Source organism: Lingula anatina, chromosome 4 (assembly GCF_051362555.1).
Source record: "Lingula anatina isolate TDL-2025a chromosome 4, LinAna3.0, whole genome shotgun sequence".
NCBI classification, from domain to species: Eukaryota; Metazoa; Brachiopoda; class Lingulata; order Lingulida; family Lingulidae; genus Lingula; species Lingula anatina.
The window spans coordinates 2203837-2224337 of NC_141770.1; the positions used below are offsets into that span (position 1 = coordinate 2203837).

General features: G+C 36.9%; 2 protein-coding genes and 1 non-coding gene across 4 annotated transcripts; all 3 read left to right on the forward strand.

Annotated features, from left to right (window-relative positions):
• LOC106167753 (toll-like receptor 4) lies at positions 1-11245 on the forward strand. Of its 2 annotated transcripts, none has more exons than XM_087011347.1 (2): positions 1-2292; positions 9794-11245. In XM_087011347.1, the coding sequence occupies exons 1-2, from the start codon at positions 122-124 to the stop codon at positions 9873-9875; spliced, it is 2253 nt and encodes a 750-aa protein (XP_086867473.1). In that variant the 5' UTR covers positions 1-121; the 3' UTR covers positions 9876-11245. The 2 variants fall into 2 exon arrangements, with proteins under 2 accessions (XP_086867473.1, XP_013402068.2); XM_013546614.3 differs by lacking the exon at positions 9794-11245 and adding an exon at positions 2624-3989 and having other exon boundaries at positions 6-2292.
• A 2531-nt stretch (positions 11246-13776) lies between these two features.
• Trnav-cac (transfer RNA valine (anticodon CAC)) lies at positions 13777-13849 on the forward strand. The gene has a single exon. It is a non-coding gene; the product is annotated as a tRNA-Val (tRNA).
• A 2766-nt stretch (positions 13850-16615) lies between these two features.
• LOC147762045 (toll-like receptor 1) lies at positions 16616-19964 on the forward strand. The gene has a single exon (XM_087010584.1). The coding sequence runs from the start codon at positions 16640-16642 to the stop codon at positions 19292-19294; it is 2655 nt and encodes an 884-aa protein (XP_086866710.1). The 5' UTR covers positions 16616-16639; the 3' UTR covers positions 19295-19964.
• The last annotated feature ends 537 nt before the right edge of the window (positions 19965-20501 follow it).

A 20501-nucleotide genomic window follows, 5' to 3' on the forward strand; every position in this document is an offset into this window, starting at 1 on the left:
CCAGAATGAGACTCCATGAGTGGCAGTTCAGTAATGTTTTGGTGTGGGGTATGTAAATAATGCCCTGCTCGGATGTAAGGAGCCCAGATTGCCGCAAATATCGCTAACAGAGGTTTCCACGATGCTAGGAAAAGGTCACTTAATGTTGTATCTGTGCTGTTTGGTGTACGTCATTCTTAGTATTGGCGGATGCAATGCACACGAGTGTCCATGGCCATGCCATTGCGATTTTAGGTCTTCAACACAGGGAATTGTCAACTGCTCTTATAGCCGTGCCTTGTCCCTGGATAAACCTATGCCACGTAATACAACTGTTCTGGATCTACGCTACACCGGTATGTCTGAGATCCCACCTCACGTTTTTAGTCAACTGGAAAATCTGAAAATACTGTATGTCGGAGGCAACTACATAACACACTTTCATGAAGATAGTTTTGCAGGTTTATGGGCTTTGGAACACTTGGATTTGTCTCCCCTTTATTTGGAGACAAATTTCGATTACGAAGCATTCCCCGTGAGCTTGTTCCAGGACTTAACGCAGTTAAAAGTTCTGATATTTGGGAAAATGGGCATCACTGCGCAAGTGCAAAAAGGATATTTAGATCAAACATTAGCCCCCTTACATCGATTGCAACAGGTGTTTTTTCCTGGTCTACCACGGCGTAATTTGGTACTTGGTCCCGGTTACAGAAATCTCACCTCACTTAAAACAGTTGTGTTTCATGATCATGGATCCGTAGCACACCTTAGGAAACACTCTTTTGCCACGGTGAAAAATTGTCCCATTGAACGGCTAGCTTTCATCGGATGCGGCCTTGACACCGTAGAATACGGCACAATGTCTTCATTTCCACATCTGAAAACACTGGATATAGAGGGTGCATCGTTCAGCACTGTAGGAGAGGTTGAAAACGTCATTTGTGATCTGAACAATACCGCCATTGAAGCGCTTCGCATGAGCAACATATTCTCATGGCCATATGGAAAACCAACTGTGCAAGAGTGGAAATTGTCTGTTAACACCTTTCAATGTTTGAAATCCACATCACTTAAGTCACTAGAATTACTTCATGATAGAATTACAGGAATTGACATTCAAAATTGTGATTTTCTAACTCATTTAGAATATTTAGATTTGTCTGGTAACGCCGTTTTATTTTTTTTAGAAAATTTTACACAACCAACCGGGTGGGATATTGTATATCATCAATTTCTATCACTCTCAAACCTTACTTTTTTTAGGATGGATTACAATATTTATCGAAAGTTTATGGTGAATGCCCGAGATGTTCCATCAAACTCATTTTGGTACGGCCATCCAAAGATACCTTTAGAACCAGCCAAATTTCAAAACTCATTGCAGAAAAAACATGAAGGTCCCCAACAAAACGATAATTTTAGTGGTCCAATTTTGAAAATAGCTTTGCCTGATAATATCGAATTCTGGTCTTCAAGCTGGTGGGGCATAGATGATAATACTTTTGAAAAGTGCCACCATTTAAATACAGATTTTTATTTCTATCCAAACAAGGTCAGATATCTCAAAATAGAGGACCTGAATTTGAATGTAAAAGAATTTTGTCCCGTTTTATATGGCTTAGATAGGCTCGAGTTTCTGGATATTTCTCATAACAGCATTCAATACTTGCCAAAAATTTTTTTCAATAATTTCATCTCACTGCTATACTTGTATGTGAAAGATAACAATTTAGGTCCTTTGATTGCTAAAAGTGGTCTCCTTCCCATACAACTCTCACACTTAGAAATCCTCGATTTATCAGTGAACAAAATCAGCACAATACCAAAAGACTTTTTTGGCTATCTTGCTTCATTGAGACGTCTGGACCTCAGCGATAATCGAATATCAACATTATCTTTTACCATGATAAACTTACTTTCCATAGAATACATAGATATAAGCACTAATCAACTAACCGACGTCTCGACATCGGAGTTGGACTACATTAGGAATGTGAATGCCAGTAGCCTGAATGTTACTTTGAACATGAGCAACAATCCCATGGACTGCAACGTTTGCGACGGGATAGGATTTCTCCGTTTGATTATCCACTCCAACATGACGACAATATTCTCCAACGACTCCACCTGTTACGTGGATGGACCTGAAACAAGCTTAGAAAGCAACCTGAGTAGACTTGAGAGGGAATGCGATAACTTTCCACAGGTTATCTCTTCACTAAACCATTGGCTTTCCTTGGGAGCATCTCTTGGTAGCATAGCTGCTGCGGCCTGTGGCCTTATAGTACTTTACATTTACCGTTGGAATATCAAGTAAGTTGAGTATGAATGTGTAAAAAGGTTTCATTTTATATTGATTAAATACATGTCAAAAAATGGACAGAAAATCTATAATTTATAAAAAAATTAGGGTTTGTTGTGCTCTTTTTGCAATATATATATTGAGTATAGCGAATGAATATATAGAATATAGTATCAAAATGAAAATTAAAGCAAACAATTCTAATAAAATATTGGGTAAGTGGTCCACTGAAAACTAATAATGAAAAGATACAATTCAAACGAAACGTGTGTAAACGGTATATAAATATATATCGTGATTGTCGTGTTTCCCGAGTACTTTTTTTTTCTCTCACTATTATAGGTACCACTTCTTCCTTCTTCGCCGCCATTTTCGAAAGAGAGGTTTCATGGGTGGAACACCTGGTCACGTGTACGCCTCCTATGACGACAAAGATTATCACTGGGTGACACACGTGCTGTTACGTCATCTAGAAGATGAGGATCAACTTGATGTCATCATAGATCAAAGAGATTTCATTTGTGGCGCTTCCCTTTCCGAGGCCATTGTAGAGGCCGTGGAGAACAGCAGGAAAACAGTGCTTGTCCTCTCTGAGAGCTACGTTCTCAACCCTTGGTGTGAGTTTGAGTTTCAGATGTCTCTTGCTCGTGGTTACCAATCAGTAATCCCGGTTATGTTGCAGCCTGTGCCATTTGATGCTATGACGAAATCACTGCGAAAGTACATTAGAGCAAGAGGGTATATAAAGTGGACTGAGAAACAGGATGGGCAACGTCTGTTCTGGAAACGCCTCTCCGACGCCATCTTTGATGATAATGATATTCATGCGCAGCCCGAGGAAGACGAATTGACTGAAATCATTTAGCTGAGTATAAACTCCATTGATGGTTTTGGTATATATATAATTATTTGCTTAGAACTTATGATAACAAACCTGCCCATTGTAAACAGAAGTAAATCACAAGGTTTTCATTCTATTCAAAATGTATTTGACCATGAAAAGCAGTTTGTTACACCACAGCGTCTTAGAACTGAGTTGAATATACATATTTTAACTACGGATGAAGTAGTATCTGATTGCAAATATGTATGTCACTATTGTTGTAAGCACAATTCAAACAGTACTGTATTATGTATAGACTTTTATGGGTGCATGTTTACATGAAATATGTCTAAAATATTTCAATCAATTTTAAACCTTAGATAAGGAAAAAAAGGAAATAAGTTATGGGTGATAGACTTGTAAGTGGCAACAAACTTACAAACATTTTCTTGTTAATGTTAAGGAAGTGAGATTAAAACGGTTCACCTAGGATGAAAAGAGTTTATTTCCTACCTGTAAAATATAAACAATCCTTACTGTATCTTTTGTAAAATAACTTTAAAAGCAGCTAAACATCTGCTTATTGACCTTGAAATAGTTTAGCAATTGTGGATAGAAGTAAAGCACTAGATACACCAATAGCCGTTAGTTAAACAATATCATCTTTACAGATAATTGTGGAAAGTTGTAACAGTGTTTGAAATATTTTGAATTAAACTAAACCCTTTATCAGTTTGAGAAGAAATAATACAACAAAGCACTGTAATTACTTTTATGCAGTAGAGTGCAGATATGTGTGTGTGAAATCGAGCATATAACATTTTAATTATATTTACTGTATCTTGTATTTGATGAAAATAAATAGAACATTATGAGTTCTGAAAACTTATTTAGTAGAAATATAATGCTGCAGCTAACAATTCAGCTCCATTCAAGAGTCAATATCCTTATGTTGTACCAGTTTAACAAAGACCGTCCAATCATAAAATTCGATGGGTAAAAGGGAATTCCCCGGAGCAGTTGGCGAATAAAAGATTTTGTATAGTCACTGGTTCTCCGAGTTAATTCAATAACATGAACAGGGGGAGAAAAAAGCACCTCTGAGGGTCTATTACAAACGTGCGACAGTATAAGTTATTTTAAATGCATGAATTGTGATATGTAGAAGCCATACGTTCTAATATATATATATATATATATATATATATTGTTAATAATAATAAAAATTTTAAAATAATGCAAGTCAAAGGCTTATTTATTTATTTAAATAATATGTACTTTCGGGTATAAAATGCCCTGGAAAAAGCTTATCGCCTTTTTTCAGTGCCTTCTTAAGAAGCTTGAGTGGCAGTACATTGCGTATGACATACGTGCCCTACGTGTAATTAGGGAGTCCAGAATGCCATAAATATCATAATTGAAATGTCCACAATGCCAGGAAAGGGTTAGTTTGGGCTATATCTGTGGTGTTTGATGAATATCATTTTAAGTCTTAGTGGATACAAGGCTCAGGGGTGTCTGCAGCTGTGTCATTGTGATTTTATGTCCTTGTCACAGGGAATTGTCAACTGCTCTTACAGCCCAATCCGTGCCCTGCCCCTGGATATACCTGTATCACGTAATACAACTGTACTGGATCTACGGTCTGCCTGAGATCCCACCGAACGCACGTAGCGTCCTAACAAAGACGGCCAATCATAAAGCTCGATTGGTGAAGAGGGAATTCCCCACAGCTGTTGGCGAACAAAAGATTTGTAAACGCACGCGCTCTCCAAGTTAATGGGGGTCATATATATATATATATATATATATATCAGAAATTGAATGCTGACCGAACTCTTAATAGTGAAAAAATATATAAAAATTATAAAATCCAATAGATGTAAAAATAAAGTGTTTGATAAGTGTATTCAAAATTCTCTTGGGGTCGGTGCTATCATACACACTCTCCCCCATACTGGTTTTGTTTTTGGTAAGAGTTCCTTATTTTATTTCACTCTTAATTTTCTTCAATACGTTCTTTATTCAGCAACTCCTTAAATAAATCTTAGAAATCCTAGAATAAAAGAGGTCTTGATGTTCCATACTCGTGGGCTTCGGACTTGTGGTTGTGAACACAAAGGACCGCAAGGTAAACACAAGGTTTATTATACAGGCTATACGCTATTTTATAGCCTTTCACAGGCCTTCTGAACTTTCTTTTAATACATTTTAACCTTGTCTGTACAAAATCAGGAAGAAAAAATAATGGGGAAGGGGGAAGTAACCAAGAGAAGATGTTTTATTTAATGTACTGCTTTTATGTAAATCAATCAGAGTCGGTCTCACAAGCAAAGCGGAAGAGTAATACGATATACATGAATAGGCGCCTACCAGAATGTAACTGCATGAGTGGCAGTTCAGTAATGTCTTGGTGTTGGGTATGTTAATAATGCCCTGCTCGCATGTAAGGAGTCCAGATTGCCGCGAATGTCGCTAACAGAGGTTTCCACGATGCCAGGAAAAGGTCACTTATGGCCGTATCTGTGTTGTTTGGTGTACGCCATTCTTAGTATTGGCGGATGCAAGGCACACGAGTGTCCAGTGCCATGCCATTGCAATTTTACGTCTTCATCACGGGGAATTGTCAACTGCTCTTATAGCCGTGCCTTGTCCCTGGATAAACCTATGCCACGTAATACAACTGTTCTGGATCTACGGTACACCGGTCTGTCTGAGATCCCACCTCACGTTTTTAGTCAACTGGAAAATCTGAAAATACTGTATGTCGGAGGCAACTACATAACATACTTTCATAAAGATAGTTTTGCAGGTTTATGGTCTTTGGAACACTTGGATTTGTCTCCCCTTTATTTGGATACGAATTTCGATTATGAAGCATTCCCCGTGAGCTTGTTCCAGGACCTAATGCAGTTAAAAGTTCTGATATTTGGAAAAATGGGCATCACTGCGCAAGTGCAAAAAGGTTATTTAGACCGAACATTAGCCCCCTTACATCGATTGCAACAGGTGTTTTTTCCGAGACTACCACAGCATGATTTGGTACTTGGTCCCGGTTACAGAAATCTCACCTCACTTAAAACAGTTGTGTTTCATGGTCATGGATCCGTAGCACACCTTAGAAAACACTCTTTTGCCACGGTGAAAAATTGTCCCATTGAACGGCTAGCTTTCATCGGATGCAGTCTTGACACCGTAGAATACGGCACAATGTCTTCATTTCCACATTTGAAAACACTGGATATAGAGGGCGCATCGTTTAGCACTGTCGGAGAGGTTGAAAAGGTCATTTGTGACCTGAACAATACCGCCATTGAAACGCTTCGCATGAGCAACATATTCTCATGGCGAAATGGAAAACTCACTGTGGAAGAGTGGAAATTGTCTGTTGACACCTTTCAATGTTTGGGATCCGCATCACTTAAGTCACTAGAATTACTTCATGATAGAATTACCGGGATTGACATTCAAAATTTTGATTTTCTAACTCATTTAGAATATTTAGATTTGTCTGGTAACACCGTTTTATTTTTATTAAAAAATAATACACAACCAACCGGTTGGGATATTATATATCATCAATTTCTATCACTCTCAAATCTTACTTTTTTTAGGATGGACTACAATGTCTATCGCAAGTTGGTGAATGGTTGGTGAATGCCCTAAATGTTCCATCAAACTTATTTTGGTATGGCTATCCAAAACTACCTTTAGAACCAGTCAAACTTCAAAACTCATTGCAGAAAAAACATGAAGGTCCCCAACAAAATTTTAATATTAGTGGTCCAATTTTAAAAATACATTTGCCTGAAAATGTCGAATTCTGGTCTACAAGCTGGTGGGGCACGGATGATGATACTTTTGTAAAGTGCCACCATTTAAATAAAGATTTTTATTTCTATCCAAACAAGGTCAGATATCTCAAAATAGAGGACCTGAATTTGAATTTAAAAGAATTTTGTCCCGTTTTATATGGCTTAGATAGACTAGAGTTCCTGGATTTTTCTCATAACGGCATTCAATACCTGCCAAAGAATTTTTTCAATAATTTCATCTCACTGATATACTTGTATGTGAAAGACAACAATTTAGGTCCTTTGATTGCTAAAAGTGGTCTCCTTCCCATACAACTCCCACATTTAGAAATCCTCGATTTATCAGTGAACAAAATCAGCACAATACCAAAAGGCTTCTTTGACTATCTTGCTTCTTTGAGACATCTGGACCTCAGCGATAATCGAATATCAACATTATCTTTTAACCTGACAAACTTACTTTCCATAGAATACATAGATATAAGCACTAATCAACTAACTGACTTCTCGACATCGGAGTTGGACCATATTAGGAAAGTGAATGCCAGTAGTCTGAATGTTACATTGAACATGAGCAACAATCCCATGGACTGCAACGTTTGTGACGGGATAAGATTTCTCCGTTTGATTATCCACTCCAACATGACGACAATATTCTCCAACGACTCCACCTGTTACGTGGATGGATCTAAAACAATTTTAGAGAGAAAACTGAGTAGACTTGAGAGGGAATGCGACAGCTTTCCACAAACTGTCACTTCACCAAACCAGTGGCTTTTCTTGGGAGCATCTCTTGGTAGCATAGCTGCTGCGATCTGTGGTCTTATACAGACTTGACATTTAATATGGAATATTTCAGTTTCGAAGGTATGCCTGGGTAAAAATGCATCCTTTTTTCAAAAAACTCAGATCTCATATAAGATATGTGAATGGAGAAGTGTGTAGTCAGGTGTGTCGCTTCCAATTCACTGAATTCCAGGTTTGTTGCGCTGCTGCATTACGTAATATGCAGTGATTTAATTGGGTAGTGCTCCTTTGGGCAGGTCAAAGCTTGGCTTTGGCAAAGCATGGTTCTTCCCAAAAAGTATCCATATGTCGGTAACTACTGCATAGAAGAATTTGAAATTTGGCATGCAAGTGGTCAGTTTTGCAAGGTGTAAAATGAGCTATGCACTGCTCCGCAAATTTGTTAATCTGTGGCAGAATGGCTCGAAAAAGCCAGGCATTGTCAGACAGATAATTGCGCCAAACGAAACGGTCCGCACAGTTTTATAGAGTAATGTCCAGACTGATGCACCTACACAGAGACCACACCCAATGTATTGAAATCTTACCACCAGGGTACAGGACGTACTGTCTGTCGGGATATGTTGTTGCAACTAAACAAAAACCACCCAGTCCGTTCAGAATGAGGGGTAAATTGCCACCAAAACGCATTTTTCAAGGCCCTTAGCGAACACCAAACTGGTTTTAGCTGGTTAGAATACCAGACGACCTCGGGGGAACCCACTGTAAACAGCAAAACATCGCTGTTATGTTTCTCTAATGAATTGGGGACCTTGACTGTTTCTGAGTTGAACACTGAAAACTCGTGGCTTTCTTTATTGAGGTCAGTTTTCACCTATACCGCTCAACTTGTCAAAACAGAATTTACAGACATCCAGAAGAGGCCAACAACTAAGCGTGTGCCGCGTTTAAAGTGACTAAGTTCATTAACAGCGTCGGTAATTAGAGCGGATACCACATTGGTGCCAAAACACCAATGATGGTCATCCACGAAAACCTGAACCAGATCAAATAAAGGAATAATCTGGGAACCACTTGACTATAATTTGACAGGGGGCACCTTAGGAACAATTTTAGGTTGAACTGTGAAATTGCCGGTACACACAGAGCACTTTTAAAAGCAGATTACTTACAGAACCAAGGGAATGAGCAGCTACCTTGGTAACTAAAACCGCCACATTTGAACCACATAGACAATATGTGGGTAGGCCATTACTCACCGAATCAATGGCCTACATGTCCTACAACAAAACTGGACCAAATTGGACAGATTTTGACCGATGCCTGGAATGTTATTCCAGATTTAACTCTAAAAACCTAACCCAAGGAATGCCTTGCCCCTTGACAGCGCTGGTAGCAGACAGAAGAGGTCAAGCGTAACAGCGACCGTTACTGTGACTAGACACTGACATGGGGGTTCTTTGTGAGGCGTGTAACTCTTTTACAGAAAATAATTTGGAAAATATGGAGATCCAAAATATCTCTTTTAATTGTTGACGTATGACATAGAATAGGCAATGTGTTTTTGTTTGCTTCTCTGGCAAATTCCATTAATTAACTGAAGACACAATGACATCAAAAGGATAATTAAAAGTTATTAAAACCCAATTTTAAGCCTTATTTTCATTTATCAGTCAGCAAAATAGGAAAAAACTGATGAAAAATGATTTGGAAAAAAATATTCCATATTAAATGTCAAGTCTGTAGTAGTTTACATTTACCGTTGGAATATCAAGTAAGTTGAGTATGAGTGTGTGTAAAAAGGTTTCATTTTATATTGATTAAATACATGTCAAAAAATGGAGAGAAAATATATAATTTATATAATAATTAGGGTTTGTTGTGCTCTTTTTGCAATATATATTGCGTATAGCGAATGAATATAAAGAATATAGTATTAAAATGAAAATTAAAGCAAACAATTATAATAAAATATTGGTTAAGTGATCCACTGAAAACTAATAATGAAAAGACACAATTCATTAAAACGTGTGTAAGCCGTATCTAAAGCGTTTAGTCCAACATTTCGGTAAAACATAATTGTCGTGGTTCCCGATTAACTTTTTATTGTTTCTCTCAATTTTATAGATACCACTTCTTCCTTCTTCGGGGAAGTTTTCGAAAGAGAGGGCATAACTGTAATACCTCTTCACGTGCACGCCTCCTTTGACGACAACGATTATCATTGGGTGACACAAGTGCTTCTACATCATCTAGAAGATGAGGATAATAATAATAATAATAATAATAAGATTCTTATATGGCGCCTTACATTCTATCTCAAGGCGCCTTACAATAATGGCTAATATACTAAAATCATTAAAATGACTACAATATTTTAATCATAAACTCTCACTGGAAACCATTTAAAATTTACACTACTAAAAATCAATCTTATTAAAAAAACATATATATATATATATTAAAATAAAATCTAAGAGATATAGACAGAATTAAAAATGTGGGTCTTTAAAAGAGATTTAAAATTGTCAAAGTATTCTGTTTTTCTAATAAAATTTGGTAGACCATTCCACACTTTTGGGGCGTAGATTATAAATGCACGATCTCCATAACTTTTTAGGCAACTTTTTAGGATCAACTTGATGTCATCATAGATCAAAGAGATTTCATTGGTAGCGCTTCATTTTCCGAGGCCATAGAGGCCATCGTTTTGGCACACACACACACACACACACACACACACACACAGTTTGTTACATCACAGCGTCTTAGAACTGAGTTGAAGATACATGTACATAGTTTAACTACGGATGTATCTGATTGCAAATATGTATGTCACTATTCTTGTAAGTACAATCCACAAAATACTATATTATGTATAGACTTCTATGGGTGCATGTTTACATGATATATATGTAAAATATTTCAATCGATTTTAAACCTTAAATAATGAACAAAAACGGAAATAAGTTATCGGTGTTAGAGTATTATGGCAACAAACTTACAAACTTGTTCTTGTTAATGTTAAGGAAGTGAGATTAAAACGGCTCACCTACAGGGCAAAACAGGTGCAAAGATAAATAATCCCTATTGTAGCTTTTGTAAGATAACTATAAAAGCAGCTTAAAACCTACTTATTGACCTTGAAATAGTTTAGCAATTGTGGATAGAAGTACAACAATGGATACATCAATAGGCGTCAGTTAAACAATATCATCTTTACACATAATTGTGGAAAGTTGTAACAGTGTGTGAAATATTTTGATTTAAACTAAACATTTTGTCAGTTTGCGAAGAAATAATACAACAAAGCACTGTAATTACTTTTGTGCAGTAGAGTGCAGATATGTGTGTGTGAAATCGAGCATATAACATTTTAATTCTATTAACTGTATTTTGTATTTGATAAAAATAAATAGAACATTAGTTCTGAAAACTTATATAGTAGAAATATAATGCTGCAGCTAACAATTCAGCTCCGTTCAAGAGTCAATATTCTTATGTTGTACCAGTTTAACAAAGACCGTCCAATCATAAAATTCGATGGGTAAAAGGGAATTCCCCGGAGCAGTTGGCTAATAAAATATTTTGTATACTCACTGGTTCTCCGAGTTAATTCAATTAATGAACAGGGGGAGAGAAAAAGCACCTCTGAGGTTTTTTTTTTTTTTTTTTTTTTTTTTTTTTTTTTTTTTTTTTTTTTTTTTTTTTTACTTTCTTTATTTTCCACGATGCATTCTGTATTCAGCAGATGTTATATAAAAAGCGCCACTTTGCAGAATGATAAAGAGTTGTGGTGTTTGATACTCGTGGGGATCTGACTTGTGGTTGTGAACACAAAGGACCGCAGGGTAAACACAGGGATAATTCTACAGGTTATACGCCATTTACAGACCTTCCTAACTTTTGTTTAATAAATGTTTCTATACAAAAACTGGAGGAAAAAAACATATAGGGGAAGTAACCAGAGAAGGTACTTTATTTACTGAACTACTCGTGTTTAAACCAATCATAGCCGGTTTCGCAACCAAAGCGGAAGAGTAATACGAAATACTGTATAAGTCAAAGTCAAAGGCTTATTTAATTTAAAATATATGTATTATGCACTATCAGGTATAAATTGCCCTGTAAAAAGCTTATCGCCAATTATCAGTGCCTTCTTAAGAGAAGAGTTTGAGTGGCAGTACATTGCGTGTGACATACGTGCCCTACGTGTAATTAGGGAGTCCAGAATGCCATAAATATAATAATAATAAGTTTATTGAGCACTAAATGATATGAATACATTTGCAGGCTCTCTAGACTACATTATTTACACAATATATATGGATATACAATTATATATGCTTACATATGTAATATGTTAAATTACACATGTATTAATGCATATTATGCTATGGGATAAATTAATTAAGCTATTCACAGCATTATTGACGATTAGTGGCTGTGAAGTACTAAATTTCAGGTGAACTGTGTAAATATCATAACTGAAATGTCCACAGTGTCAGGAAAGGGTTAGTTTGGGCTATATCTGTGGTGTTTGATGAATATCATTTTAAGTCTTAGTGGACACAAGGCTCAGGGGTGTCCGTGGCTTTGTCATTGTGGTTTTACGTCCTTGTCACAGGGAATTGTCAACTGCTCTTACAGCCCAATCCGTGCCCTGCCCCTGCCCACGTAATAGTGTTCTGGATGTACGGTATACGGTCTGTCTGAGATCCCACCAAACGCGCGTACCGTCTTAACAAAGACTGTCCAATCATAAAGCTCGATGGGTGAAGAGGGAATTCCCCACAGCTGTTGGTGAACAAAAGATTTGTACACGCACGGGTTCTCCAAGTAAATTCAGTTACATGAACGGGGGGGGGGGGGGGGGGGGGGGGGGGAGCACTGAGGATTTGTTACAATTGTGTATCAGTATAAGCTATTTTTAATACATGGACTTTTACCATGTAGAAACCTACATATATACATTTTTGAGATACCACTCTCTCACTTTTTGCTGCAGTCGACCCTTAAACCTGAAAGCTTCGGAAGCGTGTAAGGGCCAAAACTCAAAAATAAAGGCAAAACATCACACATTAATCTCAACGTTCATATTGACGGGGACTGAAGGAAAGAAAGAACCTTCTGCTGAACCTGGAGGGGTTGGGGAAGGTAACGGTTAAACGTACTGTAATACCTGATTGCTTCCAACAACTGTGATTAGCACGTTGCTGGGTATTTCATTTAGGATTTTGAAAACCCAAAGACGATAATGAAGTGACGGCAGCAATATAAAAATCTGGCATTTCGGAAATGACTTCCAGATGAAGTTTTCGCCTTTGTTTTCCCTTATCTACTTTTAGCTTTGAGTTCTTTATAAAACCTAAAAAACATGCTTAGTGTATTGATGTATGTTTATTTTATTTATTTATTCATTTATATTTAACATTTTGTGCAATGAGAGTTTGTTCACTCGTAATGAAATGATGGACTACTCCAAAGGAATATTGAATTTATGATTTCAATTAGTTTAAACTAAGACAAAAATGTAACTTACAACCAGCCCATGAGTATTCAATTATTATCCCAAGTCCCACCTTCAAGTTACAGTATATTCATTTGGGTACCTCATTGTTAATAATACTAATTTAAAGAGAAAAGAGTGAATGCATGATTTGAAATATATATATTTAATCCTTATTCACAAGAGTTGATGATAATTGATAATTTCATTACTCTCAATATCGACTCTCGTTGGAAAATGGCACCAAACATGAATAAGCCGATACTTTGCTTTAAAACCAGTTCTATATCAGTTCAACATAAATCATTTAACTTGGACGTGATAATAAGTATAGAAGACAAATGCCAGAATCCGTTTTATGAGGTAACAAGAAAAGATACCGACCGTTTTCGAAACAATGTGTACTGTATAATAATGATAATAATAATAATGCATATTATGCCTAGCCCTACCCATGGAAAGGAAAGACATGCTGAACCGCACCAGAGTATGGTGATTAAACCCAGTGCTGCTATAAACTAATGAGATTTAGGTAAATTATTTTAAAAGATGAATGAACACAGAGACATCTATTCACAATTAAGCTCAATCTATACCGACCGGTTCAATAGTGTAGTGGCTATCACGCTCGCCTCACACGCGAGAGGTCCTGGGTTCAAACCCCAGTTGAACCATGCATAACAACTTCTTTTCACAAAACCATAATAAAGTTGATTTTGTAGTATCTAAATTGGGACGCTGATCAGTGTGGCATTTGATGTATTAACCCAAGTGATTGCAGTAGCTGCACGTGATGTGTTTTGTATCTTCTCTGTCGCAATCAATGTTCCACGTGACTCTGCTGTTGTACAATGGTCTTGACTTCTAGTATTTTAGATTTAAAACTAGAAATAAAGTTTTGCTAATAAATGCACATTGGGTTTGTTTTTGAAGAAAATTTAAATTACATAGCAGAAATGTGAACATGTGTAGCTAGGTGTGTCGGTTTATGTCCACCTGCCTACCTTTTAAGAAGGGCTACATTTTGTAAAATTTAAAATATAAAAAAACAAAAACAGGTATATCATGACGTTCAATATTTCAGGAAATAAAGTTGCTGTCTTCAATACTAAAAAGGCTGACACCTATGTCAATCTTAAATCTAATTTGCAAAATCAACCTTTTTTTGCTCAGTGGTGCGTTTAATGAAAAAAAAAAATTTTTCAAACATATGAACTTGTAAACAATATACCATTTTATTGCCTTGCCTACAACAATGAACAACTTTTTCTTAAAGCCAAAGATGCTTTTTACAGGGAAAGAAATGTGTACACAAATTCAAAATATGAATAAATTTTCACCCTTTCACATCCTTCTTTTAAACAAACAAGACCAGCTCCTTCTCCCCAGAGACATCTGTTTCTTTCCAAATATAAACTGCTTTCTCATTCACTAAGTATGCACGATTCCTTTTAATTATTTTTATTTTCATCTCCAATATTGTTTAGCATCCCGTAGGTGACTCATTTTGATAACATGCCATATGCCAAGTCATGACACTGAATTCGCTGTAAACACTTTATATTTTTTTTTATTTTTCATCTTAAAAATGATCCATCTATGATGATATCATAGATACTATGAACTTATAATGTCGTTTTATAAATGTGATCCACGTCTAGTACTTTTTAAACACGTAAATGGGTGACGAGGGCTACTTTTATATTACCATATCAGCTCTATCTGACATGAATTTCAACTGAGTAGATTCTTGTTTACACACACACACACACACACACACACCTTGGGCCTACGTGTGAGAGACAGAGAGAGAATAGGGGGTGCGTGTGCGTGTGTTTGTATACGTGTGTGAGAGTGTGTATGTGTGTGTGTGTGTGTGTGTGTGTGTGTGAATATGTGTGTGTGTGTGTGTGTGTGTGTGTGCGTGTGTGAGAGAGAGAGAGAGAGAGAGAGAGAGAGTTAGAGTGAGAGTCACCCCCAAAGCTCGGGTTCCCCGGAGTGCTGTCGGAGGACAGTGTTTGCGTCAATGGCTGTCATTTCTGTGCCCATGCACCCTCTAAACCGCCGTCCCATCACCAAGCGACGAGCTGTACGCACATCACTCCACCAACACAGCAGTTTATTATGTATGCTCCTTGTTCATGTACAGTAGCTAAATGCCTTCCGTCTGTGTCATAATACCGCCATGCGGGGCCACTAACGGACAGAAGCTACATGCGACAACTGGTTTTATACATGTTAATTTAAAACAAAAGCAATACATCATTATCAAAGTTAAGGATATTGTCACCCTTCGCCCAAAACTCCTTATTAACTGACTTACATACATTCTTTGGGGTAATAAATAAATCTTCAGTGATCATTGACTCAATTAAGTAATATTTACACTCTCTCTCGTTGGTCCATTTATATATATATATATATATATATATATATATATATATATATATATATATATATATATATATATATATATATATATAATGGGCCAACGAGAGAGAGTATATATATATATATATTCTATTTCGAATGAAATTTTGAATTCCACAGAAAAGATGAAGTGATAACATTTAAAAGAAATCATTTAAATTTCAAACCGGTACTGCGGTGGAGTTGCCATGCAATCCAGGACATTTAACCTACATAACTTCATTAAATTTACACAAATAACTTAAATGTGTTGTCTACAATGTCAACAAACATTGTTTTAACAGTAGTTCTAAAACGGATTTAGTTTTCTTGATCGTTGCCGGTATCTCAGTCAGTAAATATCACTGCCGTAGACGTCGTTCGCTGGAAAATCCTTTAACGCAAAGTCATTGTTTATCTTACCGGAAGAGAACATTTGTAATGTGGGTGGAAATTCAGTTGAATCCGAAACGCAGCGAGTTCAGTTTCATATTATACCCGTGACTAGATTATAGTGCGGTGTGTGCCACATGATAAATGATGATAGGAAATAGAAGTTACTTTAAAAGCATTTGTAACGCTTACGGGAATGACATTTTTGCCTCCAACAAACCATTTTTGAGAGTTTGTTAGGAGATCGACTGGGGTACGCTTTATTAAAGTATTTTTGGCTCGGATATTTTATTTGGAATTACTGATCAAACCAGTTATTGAGCCATGTAATTTCGCAGCGACAGAAAGAAAGATTCGGTATTCTTCATATATCCTTAATAGAACGGTGAGTTTCTGTTGTTTTTTTCTCCTCTGTATGATTTTATTTGGCACACGTACCTTTGCCTTAGTGCATATAAATTCTATAAAAACATAATTTGAGGAATTGTTAATTAATTATTACATCTGGTACACTGCATCTAAAACTTAAAAGAAATGTGGAAAACGTAAGACGTTCACTTAGGCATGTTTGTTTCACTTTCAGCATAACAATGACTAGACTCAGTCTTCACACGAGATACTTACTCATACATACATGTATTTTGGTTTCCCTGAGGGCGGCCATGTCGGGGAAAACCACAGCAATTGCAACTCACAAGTGTGTTATCCACATGGATTATGGACCAAGAAACGATACACTTGTAAACTGCAGGCAACGACATCTACGAGCGATTCCAGCCGAATTCCCGATAACAACAACTACTGCTGATCTCTCATATAATGATTTCAGGCTCATACACGATAAACAGTTTCAGTTCCTGTCCAAACTGAGAAGCTTGCGTCTGAAATCGTGCAATATATCATACCTGAATAAGGACGCGTTTTACGGCCTTGACCTTCTAAAAGTCTTGGATTTAAGCGCCAACCGTCTACGACATCCACCTGAACAAATATTTAAACCGTTGAAATCTCTTAGGAGTATCAATCTGTCGTATAATAAAGATATTTTTGGATTGTCACTTACATCATCTCTTTTCAAAGGTTTGCACCGATTGCGTACCATTGATCTGAGGAAAATTGGATTGCAAAACATTTCAGATGGTGTTTTCGGCACAAGTATGGAGCTCAAAGTGATTCACCTATCATACAACAAATTTCAGCATCTTCCAGAAGCAATATTCACCAACTCTAAAATAAGAAATATCCTTCTAGATCATAACCAAATACACGATTGTCGCATTAATATTTCAACCAGCTTCTTTCGTGAAAGACTTTTCCTGAGTCTGTATTCCAATCGAATTTGGAAGTTATGTAGAGCAGATTTACAACCACTGTCAGTGTTTGGCCATCTCAGTCTGGATTTGGGGCGGAACAACATAACACAGATATGTGACAACACTTTTACAGACATAAAGAGCATCGGGGAACTATCAATTTCCTTTAATCCTCTTTGTAAAACTACACTGCGGCACTCTACTCATCCAGTCAGTGCAGTTAGCTGCAAAGCATTTCAGAATTTTACCTTCAGTTTAAGGAAGAGTAGACTTTCTACCTTAAATGCGCGACGTATAGGACTGTTCTTTGATAATCTAGATCCGATTACATTCTTTCACCTACAAAATGCATCTCTAAGAAAATTAGATATAGGACAGAATCATTTAGGGCGTATGCAACCATTAACTTTTCAATTCCTGACCAATCTTACCGATTTAAAATTAGACAATTGTGGAATCAAGCCCTTTTCACTAGTAGCTGCTTTAAAGCCCCTCACAAACACGGTTAAAAAGATAGATTTTAGTTACAACAATCTGGATACAAATATTCTTGTTGGTACACTTAACGCATGTCCACACTTAGCTGAACTCCGTTTTATAAACAAGTTGGATTCCTTTAAACCGCGTAAGCAAATGCATTATTACGCGGAGGATCACTCAAGTATAAAGAGCTTGGAGTTTAGGCCTAATAAACCAAATGGAATTGAATTTTTTGTCTTCAAAAACTTGTCGTCCTTGGAAAAGCTTACCGTCAATGAACTTAATGGGCTAGCGTATTCCTTCTTCAATTTGAAAAAACTAAAGCTTCAAGATTTACAACAATTACAGATCTTAGACCTGTCCAGAAACAATGCATACTTACATTGTGACATACAGAGCGCAGATTATTTCAAAGGAATGCCGAATCTCCGAGATTTACAAATGCATTATAACAGGCTGTATCTAACCAATGCCCCAACACTCCTCGTTATGTTCCAATCCCTTTACAATGTGACATATTTAGATTTAAGTAGTAACTTGTTATCGGAACTTCCAGTGGGAATGTTTGACTCTATGGTGCGCCTTAAAACTCTACATCTTTCAAGAAACAAACTGCGGACTATTCCCAAGGGACTTTTCAGAAACTTGAATCAACTCCACAGCTTGACGCTCTTCTCTAACTCCATATCCAGCATCCAAGATGGCGCCTTCGATGGCTTATTATCGTTACGTGTACTTAAAATGGGCAATAATAAGTTAATCTGTGACTGCAATATGCGGTGGTTTCAGCAATATTTTCAAAGACTAGACAATAAGGACTCAGAAGAGTTTTGCTTTGGTACTGCCTCAACACACAAAATTAAAATTTTTGATTTCAAACCTGATTGGTGGCAGTGTGATAATAACACGACGAAAGTGGCGGTGAGTGCCGTTGGGGTGGTATTATTCATATGTTTTATAGCTGGTATTATTTACTATGCAAGATGGGACATTAGATTCGCTTTCGTCGTCAGGTTCGGGTGGCGATGCTGTGCGAAGAAACCACAAGATGCTGACGTCAACCTTGTGAAAATATTCGACGCCTTTGTATCTTATAGTTTACTAGATACGGCCTGGGTTGCTGCCGAGCTAATCCCAAATCTGGAAAATGACGAACAATTCAATTTTCGTCTTTGTGTCCATGAGCGCAATTTCCTTCCCGGCAACTCTATTGTAGAAAGTGTTGAAGGCGCCATGGACGGCAGTTACTGTGTCATTTTCTGGATTACTCAAAACTTTCTGGAAAGTGAGGTTTGTGATTTTGAACTGAATTTGGCCAAGACTAAACTCTTTGGAGGGAGCATTCGCTCGGTTATTTTCATATTTGAAGAACGTTTTGATAAAATCCAACTACCGCAGCCAATGGGGATTATGATACGACATTGCCAATGTCTTTACTGGCCAGACCTGCGGCTGCGCAAAAGGGACATTTTCTGGAAAAGACTGAAGCTTGCCTTGTTGGAAAACAGACCAAAAGAAAACTGATTGGTTATTTTTGATGTCAGAACATGGTGCCTTTGCTTTATTTATCTTGTTTCTTTTTATTATAAAACTGTTTTTATACCAAACTGTTGATAACTGCTAGTTTGAAAAAGGTGGTCAGCTTTGTAATATAGAAAAGACATTTGATTTACTTACGTTGCTGACGCACTTTGTAAATTTAAAGTTCTTGTTATTTTAATGCCATGTAATAGATTTAAAGCTCACATCGTATACCTGTCTCTAAACGCTTGGGTTTACTCAATATCAGACAGAGATACCTTCGTTTTTATGGAAAAGAGGCTAAAAATAAGTGTTCAGACACTTTTCTACAACATAATCGGACAGAAATTAATTACTGTGCTCAATTCTGCAAAGGGGCAATCAATGAACATTATAATGTTTAAAACATTACACTGTGCACCGGTAGATGGAGCTACCGACTGCGATAGTAATTAACTGATAATGTATGTGGGACATGCATCGTAGATGAGGACATCTGTTGAGTATTTTAAACGATCACCACTTGGCCTCATATTTTAGCCGGGCAGTGACACTCTCAACAATCCGCAAGCTAGTATATGTACCAGTGCATTGCATTGTATATCCTTCAAAAAGAGCGCTATAACCTTCTGATATTTTCCTAGAAAAGGTGTGTCAAAATTAACGAATAAATAATTACAACGTCTGAATGACTTTATTTATAAATATTATGTGAACGGTTGTAATGCAAATTCTATATAGACCTATGAAATGAAAGTTTTCAGGTTCTTTCTTAAGTGTAATGTAACTATGCGTACATTTTATAGTGTATCAATCTGCAAAAGGGTGCTCATAGACAAGTTTCCCGAAATAAAAGAGCTGTCGCCAGAAAACTGGTCTCAATATTTAATCCAAAAATTTTGTTAATGTTGACTAACGATGAATTGGTATGGGATATTGTACCTGTTTTATAACGAGTGGATACATTAGTAGATATCGTATCGGGATGTTATCTTTATCTTTAAAAAATTTATTGCAAATGAAAGAGTTCCTGGCAGTCATTTATATTCAAATATGGTAATGGGAGAACATCACCAAACTACATGTATTAAGACACCGTGTGCACCCGTGTAACAGGAGTGGTATATAGTCCTAGGAATGGAAGTCCAGGCCTCCACTTTAGATGTATTGTTACATAGCCGTCGGCGTTGGCGTGCAGTTGGTTGAAATA